The sequence below is a fragment of the Nannospalax galili genome, unplaced genomic scaffold, assembly GCF_000622305.1.
Source record: "Nannospalax galili isolate Female #2095 unplaced genomic scaffold, S.galili_v1.0 scaffold128, whole genome shotgun sequence".
Lineage (NCBI taxonomy): Eukaryota > Metazoa > Chordata > Mammalia > Rodentia > Spalacidae > Nannospalax > Nannospalax galili.
In genome coordinates, this window is record NW_008360322.1 from 1779585 (window position 1) to 1789455 (window position 9871).

At 37.7% G+C, this 9871-nt stretch overlaps 1 protein-coding gene across 2 annotated transcripts in view; it reads left to right on the plus strand.

The window, feature by feature from the left end:
• The window catches only part of Dcp2 (decapping mRNA 2), a 52026-nt gene that overhangs the window by 32772 nt on the left and 9383 nt on the right, over positions 1-9871 (plus strand). For both annotated transcript variants that reach the window (XR_001872243.2, XM_008825252.3), the window contains exons 5-9: positions 1099-1251; positions 1371-1483; positions 1570-1677; positions 4333-4468; positions 7653-7763. Coding sequence is in view for 1 of the 2 variants with exons in the window: in XM_008825252.3 (XP_008823474.2) it covers positions 1099-1251; positions 1371-1483; positions 1570-1677; positions 4333-4468; positions 7653-7763 (621 nt within the window). In the remaining variant the exon portion in view is untranslated. The remainder of the gene's footprint in view (positions 1-1098; positions 1252-1370; positions 1484-1569; positions 1678-4332; positions 4469-7652; positions 7764-9871) is intronic.

The following is a 9871-nucleotide window of genomic DNA, read 5'->3' on the forward strand; positions in this document are numbered from 1 at the left end:
TGTGGTGGCACATGTCATTTATCCCAGCACTCGGGAGGCAGGTGCAGGTGGATCTCTGTGATCTCAAGGCCATCCTGGTCTACGTGGTGAGTTCCAGGCCAGCTGAGACAAAAAAAAAAAATTAAAGTGGGAGTCAGATGATACGTTCTGAGAGGAGTGTAGTGTCTATGCTGAGAGAGGTGGAAAGAATATGGTGGCTAGTCAGTAGAAAGACAAGATATGGGCAAGAGGATTCCGGCCTCTGTGTTTAAAGGTCTTCTGTCTCACTGATTAGTAAGATGTTAGCAGCAGAGCAACAGGGATGCACTCTGTCATCAAAGATCCATAGTGCTGCTAGCCACAAGATACAGGTACCTTTTAGATTTTTTGAAGTAAGAGGAAGATTTTCAGTAATAGAATTTAATAGGAGAATTTTAATGCCAGGATAGACTAGTGGTACTATATTTTAGAAACAGCCTTTTGTGTTACTCAGAGTAAGCATGGCTTCTGTCTGATTGAAGGCAAAGGTTGAGGTTTCTATTCTCATAGTCCACGTATGTTTTTCTAGACGTCCCTGTTCATTTTCTAGGGGCGGTTGTGTACCTCTCATACTCCTTTTACATTTATGTTTCTTGTTCTCCCCATAAATGTGATTGTAACTGGACTTTTGGGATCTGTTGATTTAAATCAAATTTTTATTATGATTCATTTTTCACATTTGAAAAAGCAGTTAGTTGTGTCTATGTAGGGCAGTTTCCACTCAAGCCTGGTATATGTTTATATTTTTGGATTCTAAAAATTATATATGTAGTTTGCAATATGTGTGTCCCACAAGTTGAGAACCATGAGTGAATTCTAATACCTGCCTTCATTTTAGTGGATGAAAAATTGAGGCTCAGCAATGTAAAACAGGCTTTTCCAGAGTCAGATATAGCATGTTAAGTTAGACAAATTAGATGTATAATGACACCTTGAATTTTTTGACTCCTTGCTTAGTGTTTCCATGCCTTTAGTTACCTGGGTATTTCTGAACTTTTGTCTTTGAAGTGAACACATTTTGTGTAATGACCTAGAGCTCTAACAGTTAAAATCAAACATTTCATCCACATTTGTTCCCAGGTCTTTGAAGAAACTGGTTTTGATATTAGAGAATATATTTGTAAAGATGATTACATTGAACTTCGAATCAACGACCAGCTTGCTCGATTGTACATCATTCCAGGAATTCCAAAAGACACAAAATTTAACCCAAAAACAAGAAGAGAAATTCGGGTATGTAAGGATTGAGAATATTTGTAAGTTGCTGAACAGTATCCCAATTGAATGAAGTGGGGATTTCCTTTTAGATATGCCTTTATAGTGATTAAGTGAAATCTTTTTGTGTGTTTCAGAACATTGAATGGTTCTCCATTGAGAAATTACCCTGTCATAGAAATGATATGACCCCCAAATCTAAGCTTGGTTTGGCACCTAACAAATTTTTTATGGCCATTCCCTTTATCAGGTATGTTCATATTTCTTAAAATATAAAACAGGCCTCCATGTTGCTGTTGTGTCAGAGTTTTAAAGTGAATTGCTTATGTTTCATAGACCATTAAGGGACTGGCTGTCTCGAAGATTTGGAGATTCCTCAGACAGTGACAATGGATTTTCCTCAGCTGGTAGCACACCTGCTAAACCCACTGTGGAAAAATTGAGGTACAGAAATAGATCCATGAGATTTGGGCTTTCTGATAGTTTTTAGTACAGTACCATTTTGATTCCAAAGTTTACAAGGTGTAAGATTCCTTTTTGTAAGCACTGTCGTGTTCCTGATCTCATGCATCAGAAAACAGTTTTTAAATGTTTTTGATGAGATAAAGGGGGTTGATTGGAGTTGGAAAAGGAACTTCAGGCACATTTTGAAGCAGTGCGTTCAAGAAAATACCAATTTCTTAGAACACTTGGAAAAGAAAAAAAAATGTGTGTTCAATATCCTAATATCCCACATTAAAGATAATTTAGTTTCTAAGGATGGTTGGATGAGATATATTGAAGTCCTGTTGCCTAGGAAATAAGTGATGGCTAATAAATAATTTAAGTCAGTGACAAATTGTATGCATATATTTATATGTGTGTGTAGGTGTACGGGTGCATGTGTACATGAGGAGGTCAGCTATCATCTTCAGGTGCCATTTCTCAGGCGCTGTCCCACTTTGTTTTTTGAAGCATGGTCTCTTACTAGCCTGGCGCTCCCAAGGATCTGCCTGTCTTGCCTCCCTATCTATGGGATTACAAACACAACACCATATTTGACTTTTTTTTATAAGGATTCTGGGGATTGAACTTAGGTTCTCATGTTCGTATAGCAAACACTTTACTGACAGGTATCTCCCCAGCCCAGTATCAACTATGTTATCAAGAGTGACTGTTCCATAGGTGTAAGCCATTAATAATATTTACTTGCTTGGAACTTAGAGTAGACCTGGAAGTAACTTTATTAAATAGGCATGTATTCTTATTTTTCAATTGTATTAATTCTTTTGTATGCTTGCGGGTGCATGCATGCCATGGTGTGTGTGGAGGTCAGAGGAAAACTTGCAGTAAATGGTTCTCTCCTTACACCATGTAGGTCAGGTCATCAGGCTTGGTGACAAGCGCTTGCTGGCCCAGCATATGTTGTCAGAAGAAGCATATGGTAACTTTTGCTTTTGACAGATTCAGAGAGTTGATTTTTTTTACATTTTCTCTAATTTGGATGCTTTCTTTGTTAACTATGGAACTTCAGCTAAAACTTATGCAATAGCAGTAGGCCGCATTTACAGTTAATGTTTTTTAAGTAAGTACTATTCCATTTTCATTGGTTGTATGAAAAAAGAGCTTGTACTAAATACCTTAAGAATAATTTCTGCCTTTCAAAATTTAATTCTGAATTGCCAGTGTATCCACTAAGAGAAGTAAGTGAAGCAGTGTGGCAGAAGGACAGAAGACAGCATAGCCAAGATTCTAACAGCATACTCCCGAGAGGCCATAAAACTATGACAGTGTTCGTCTTGGGAGAATCTTCACCAGTCTGTCTGGGGTGTGGTCCCTCTGCCTTTTAGTGCCTCTGGTTTCTGTTCTTGATAGGAGGTAAAGAGATGGTAATGCAAAATCTAGCTAAATTTCGGGTTTCCTATCGAGGTAGTATTTATTTTGAGTAGTATGTAATGTGTCAGAATCATTTAATGATTTTTTTAATGAAACATCAACTCAAGCAGCAAATTTTAAAATCAGACTTTTATTATTTTGTGTATATATTTGTATGGTGTGTGTGAGGTGAGAGTGGAGATGTATGCCTGTGCCACAGTGTACCTGTAGAGGTCAGAGAACAGCCTTTCTGGAGTAGGTTCTCTCCTTCCATTCATGGGTTCCAAGGCTTAAATTGAACTCGGGCCTTCAGACTTGTGTGACAAGAGCTTTTACCTACTGAGCCATTGCTTTTATGTGCTGAGCCATCTTGCCCTAAATCTAACATTCTAACCCAATACAATCGAAAGATAAACTGGATATTTACATGCTGAGGGATGATAGGAAAACACCAAAAGTCTTTGCTTTCCATAACTAGACGTTTTCTTTCTGTAAGAGTTGAAAGCTGTATATATAGTAAAAATGCTTCTGGTCATAGCATACAGAAGTTTCAGATCTGAGCTGAGGTGTTTCTAGGCTTGATGGTGTGTGCAGTGCAGAGTATGCATGTTGTGTATTCAGGAACAAGACTGCAGTAGAGTTGGGTGATGGTGCAACACAGGTGAATCCTGCTCAGAATACCTCAGATTCATTATGCATTTTGAATTAGTTTCTGGATTTTGCACATTGAGAAATCTTTGTTGTTACCCTTTTTTTTTCATCCCATGGTTAGTGGAGCTCTGGTCTGGAAAACAGCCTGATTTCTCAGATCCTCATCTAACACCAGTACAGTCCACAACTGACCTATCCAGGATCAAATTCCATACTTGAAATATTCTAGAAAGAATATCTCTCCTATTAAGAAATGTTCACTAGTATCTCTAAATTTAGAAAGAACTGTCTTTGGATCTTAAGAATATAGTTAACTATGGAGAGGGTATGAATAATTTAGAAAAGCCTGGAATAAAAAATAAGATTATTCATTCAAGAAATATTAATACCAGTCACTCAGCTCAGCGATAGGAATAAAATAGCAGGCAAGGCTGATCAGGATCTCTGTCCTCACAGAACTTAAGATTCCAGTGGGAAGAGATAGTTAATAAATAAGAAAGTAAAATATAGAGTTGGTAAGTTCAACTATCAAAGTTTTGAAAGAACTGAAAGTGAAATTTTTTTCATATTTTTGTTTTTGAACTATTGATACAGTCGAACGAAATTCCGTCACAGCCAGCAGTTATTTCCTGAGGGTTCTCCTGGTGACCAGTGGATAAAGCACAGGCAGCCGCTACAACAAAAGCCATGCAGTAACCATTCTGAAATGTCTGACTCTCTAAAAGCAAAGGTGAGTGGTACACATTTAAAAATTTTCAGGAACTTGGATCATTTTTCTTTGAAATCATTGCAAGTTGCAGAATTGCATATCAATAGTTAGGGGAGCTCTGAAGATTGGAGCAAAGGGTGCCAGTGTTCCTGGCTTGTGATTTGAAGACCTAAGACTCATTATTGTAGCTTTGATGTAAATCCAGTGTGGTTAATAATAGGCATGAGTTCTTTATGTGTTGTGAGTGAAAGTCTCATTTTTTAAAAGTTTTAAGCCACTTCAAATTAAAATTGAGATCTATTGACTTTGTTTAAGGGGGGAAAATGTATTTATAACATGTTATTCTCACCATTGTGTGGCACAGTACGTGATTATACCACAGTTCATACATTCTACACTTAAGTTTTGTTTACACTTACATTTTGTTGGCTTCCTGAAGACTCAAGAACAGTAGCCACCAAAATGTGTTACAAAATCCAACCCTTAAATACAAAAAAAGTCTCAATGATATTATTTGGGAATGGAGACCAGTTATGCATCAGGATGTCTGTAAAAATAAAACCAACTACTAGGCATGATAGTGCATGCCTTGCCTTTAATCCCAGCACTCTGGAAGCAGAGACAGGTGGATCTCTGAGATTGAGGCTAGCCTGGTCTATATAGAGAGCTCCAGGCCAGCTGGAGCTACAGGGAGACCCTGACTCAAAAAATCTAAATCAGTCAGTTTAATAGTACAGGAAATAACCATGGTTGTGAAGATGTGAACTGGGACCCTTATGCAGAGCTGTTGAGAATGTAAAAGGGACAGCTGCTGTGAACAGTTTGATAGTTCCTCAAGTTAAATGTACATTTACCTCGTAACTCAGCAACTCCATTCATACTTAGATATCCAAATGAACCAGAAGCAACAATTTAACAGATAATTTTGTACTGGTGTTAACCAGAGCGTCATTCACAACATCCAGAAGGTACAAACAACCCACACACCCATCATGAGAAAAATGGACGAACAGTGATGGCATGTGCATGTACTGAACTATTTCCAGCCTTTAATGAAGTCTGAGACATCCTACAGTATAGATGAGCCTTGAAGGCATTTGTTAAGTGAAATAAGGTAGACACGAAGGGACAAAAATTGTATAATTCATATTATGAGTGCCTAGCATAGGCAGATTCATAAAGACACAAGGTGCAGTAGTAATTGTTGCTGGAGGTAGCAGAGAAGGCAGAATAGTTACTGTCTGCCAGGCACACAGATTCCAATGTTTGGGAAGTGGACTGGGATTTAATAGCCCCATGCTCCCCTTGCATGCTTTCACTTAGATCTGCAGTGCCACACAAGGGCAGCAACAAAGAAGCCACTCATTTAGGACAAAATGGGTAGTGATGTTTTGATTTACTATCGTGTCTAATGCCACTGAGTTATGCACTTTAAGGAATACCATGGTAAAAAAATCTGCCTAAAACAAATGATACAGAATTAAGTGTATAGTCTCACGATTTTCGAGATCCACTGTATGGGTTTTATGGTAATAGCTACATTCATTATTCATAGTCCTCTTAAATAACTGCTTTACAAGATCTGAAATTGAAATTAAAATTTGAAAAGATAGGATCTTTTTTGTTTGTTTGCTTGTTTATGTTGAGACAGGGTCTTACTCTGTAGCTCTAGCTATCCTGGAACTTGCTATGTAGACCAAGCTGGCATTGAACGTAGAGGTTTGCCTGACTGCCTCCCAAGTACTGGGATAAAAGGTATGCACCACCACACCCTGCTGAAAAGATTGTATCTTTAATTTAAATCCATATGAACAACATGTCTAAACTTAAAAATAACTGCCTAAGTTTTTTAAATATCAAACTTTGCAGGGCATGGTGGCACATGCCTTTTATCCCAACATGGAAGATGCAGAGGCAGAGGCAGGTGGATCTCTGTGAGATGGAGGCCAGCCTGGTCTACATAGGGGGTTCCAGGCCAGCTGGGGCTACAGGGAGAGGAGACTCCTACTCAAGAAAGGAAAGAAAAAAGGAATCAGTCTTCCATTATTTAGTAAAAGACTTTTTTTTTCATGCGATGCCTGCGGAGGTCAGAAGAGGGAGTCAGATTCCCCCGGAACTAGAATTAGGGACGGTTGTTAGCCACCATGTGGATGCTGGGAATCAAACTCCAGTCCTCTGTAAGACAGCCAGTGCTCTTAATTGCTGAGCCATCTCTCCAGCCCCAAGATTATTCTTTTTTTTTTTTTTATTTTTTTTTATTTTTTTAAATGTGTATGCATGTATTGCCTGCATGTAGGTAAGTGCACCCGTGTCATACAACACCTGTGGAGGACAGAAGAGGCTGCCGGATCCCCTGGAACTGGAGTTACGGACAGTAGTTAGCTGCCATGTGCGTGCTGGGATTCGAACGCAGTCTTCTGCAAGAACAGTGTTCTTAACTGCTGAGCCTTCTCTCCAGCTCCAAGATTATTCTTTTAATGATGCTTTTTTACTAATAATTTAAATTGAATTTTTATGATACTAATTGATCATGCCTACTGTTTGATTTCTACTATTAAGAGCTCTAGGGGCTAGTAAGTGGTTTAATGGGTAAAGTGCTTCCTGCACAAGCCTGAGTTTGATCCCTGGAACCCACATGAAGGTAGGAGAGAACCTACTCTACAAGGCTGTCTTCTGATAGTCACAAGTGCTCCATTGCATGTGCACACCAGATTTTCTCTCTCTCTCATACACACACGCACACACATACACACGCACACGTGTACACACACACACACACACACATTTCTTCATAGAGTCTACTCTAACAGCAAGTAGGGCTTCAGAACTTGTTCTGCCACCTGCTCCCATTCCTTTTATCTTTATCTTATTTTAATACTGTAGATTGAATCCAGAGCCTTGTTTATACTGAGCATGAGCTTTACCACTGAGCTACACCTGCCTGTTTTATGCATTATAAACAGTTTATAATATAGGAAGTAAGAGGTGTAGAAAAGTCCTAAGGACTATAGTATTTGCTGTCTCATACTTCTATATGAGTATTACTTTGCAGAATATTTTATAGGAAAATACATTGATGTGGTAATTTATAAACATTTGGGTGGTGCTTCACTGATCTCTTTATTCAACCAGGTATAAATATATTCATAGAAGTATATTTATGATTATACTGTAGGCTTATATTTTGCTTTTATTGGAAAAACAGAATCAGAATGTGAGGGGCAATGGCAGAAAACAGTATCAAGACTCACCCAGTCAGAAGAAGAGAGCAAACGGAATTCATAGTCAACCAGCAAAGCAACAGAATTCCTTGATGGTAAGAGTTTTGAGCTCGAATGCTAAGTAGACGGTTCTCTTTGAGAACACGGCAAAGACATTGTTAAGACAGAATTATGTTTGTTTTGCTCTTGTTCTGACTTAATTGATCTTAGTGATAGGATTTTTATAAAGAAAAATTTTTCACTATTGTGTTCATGAACTAAAAATCTTTTTGACCATTCCTAATTATATGTGTGTAACACTGATTCAGGTACATCTCTATTTTTTTGCCTTTTGAGTGGTTATTTACCTTTATTTTAAAGCCATGAAAACACTATATACTAAAAACAAGTCTCAATTCTATTTTTCTAAAAACCTGTTATTAAAGAGGCTGGAGAAATGGCCTAGCAGTTAATAGTACTTGCTGTTCTTCCAGAGGATCCAAGTTTGGTTCCTAGCTCCCATATCTGGCAGCTTATAGCTGCCTATAACTCCAGCTCCAGGGAATCCTATGCCCTCTTCTAGCCTCAACATGCATCTTTACACATAAGGCATATAAACACAAATACACATAAGAATATAAATAAATCTTTATTGGAGACAGAGGCAGGCAGATCTCTGTAAGCCAACCTGGTCGACATAGCAAGTTTCAGGTTAGCCAAGGCTGTATTTGAGACCCTGTCTCAAAAAAGCAAAACAACAAAAAAAAAAAAAAATGAAATTTTTAAAAAGACTATTTAAAAGTTTTTAAATTTATATTTTTAAACCTAAGACATAAAAACTAATTTTCTAAGATACCATGTAATTTGATATGTGGATATATTGTGTAATGTTTAAGGTATCTCCCGGATTATTTATCTACATTTCTTTATGGTGAAAGCACTCCCTCCCAGGAGTGTTGGCATAGCACTTGGTAGGCTAAGGGGTGAAGGATCTTGAGTTTAAGGCCAGCCTGGGCTATATAATGAGTTTGAAGCCAATCTGGAGGGAAATCCAGTTTACATTGTTGTTATTTATAATCATCTTCCTGTGGGATAGCACATCAAGCCTTTTTAACCCATCCAGCTGTAGCTTAGTAGCTACTGATCAACCACTCTCCCATCTTTCTGTGGCTCTATACTCCCCAGCTTTGATGGCCACCATTCTGCTCATAATTTCTTTCTAGGAGATCATTCTTTTTATAATCCATTATATCAGTGCAATTAAAATTATTGGGGAGAATCTCACAGTGTTTTTATTTTCCTTCAAGTAAAAAAGTTGCAAAAATTAAGCAGCACTGATATTCCATTAGCATTTGTCTAGATATGAAGACAGATAACTGTAAGCATTTCAAAATATTTTCATTAATTCTTCTATTTGGTCTGCGTTTTGGAAAGTAACCGATATCTAATGTCTTTCCTGATCTTTTCTTCTCAGTCCTGATATTTGTATATTGGATTTTCTTGTGGTTTCCCTGGTATCCTATTTCTTTAATGGAGTGGGTTAGAATAGTAATTTTACATTTTTAGCAGAAATTATCTACCTGAGTCATCTGGATGACACTTACTTTGCTTGAGTACATTAACTACACCATTAAACCAGTGTTAAGGTTGTGTATACTGTCGGTTCTTTTTATTTTAGTGTACTCTAATGAAGGTGTTGGCGAGAACAAGGCAATTGTAATAGTATAAAAGTATCATATAAAAGTATATGATATCATGCCGGGTGTGATGGCGCACGCCTTTAATCCCAGCACTCGGAAGGCAGAGGCAGGTGGATCTCTGTGAGTTCAAGGCCAGCCTGGTCTGCATAGTGAGTTCCAGGACAGCTGGGGCTACAGGGAGACCCTGTCTCAAAAGAGATAAAAAATAAAGTATATGATATCATGAAAGTATCATTTAATAATATAAAAAGTATCATCTCTCTTCAGTTACTGTGTAAATTTAACTCATTTAGAAGTATTGGGGATATTTTTGAAGGAATTTCACAAATCTCAGATTTGTCTAGAAAAATTTGAATAGATTTTACAAGTTTCTGAAAAAAAGTGATAAGTATATAAGTGGTCTATAGAACTTGGAATGATTGGTGAACTTGTGAAAACTGTTAATCCATGTGTAAGTCAAAGAATAGGAATAGAATTCAAGGCCAGCCTGGGTACATAGTTAACTAAGACATTGTCTCAGAAAT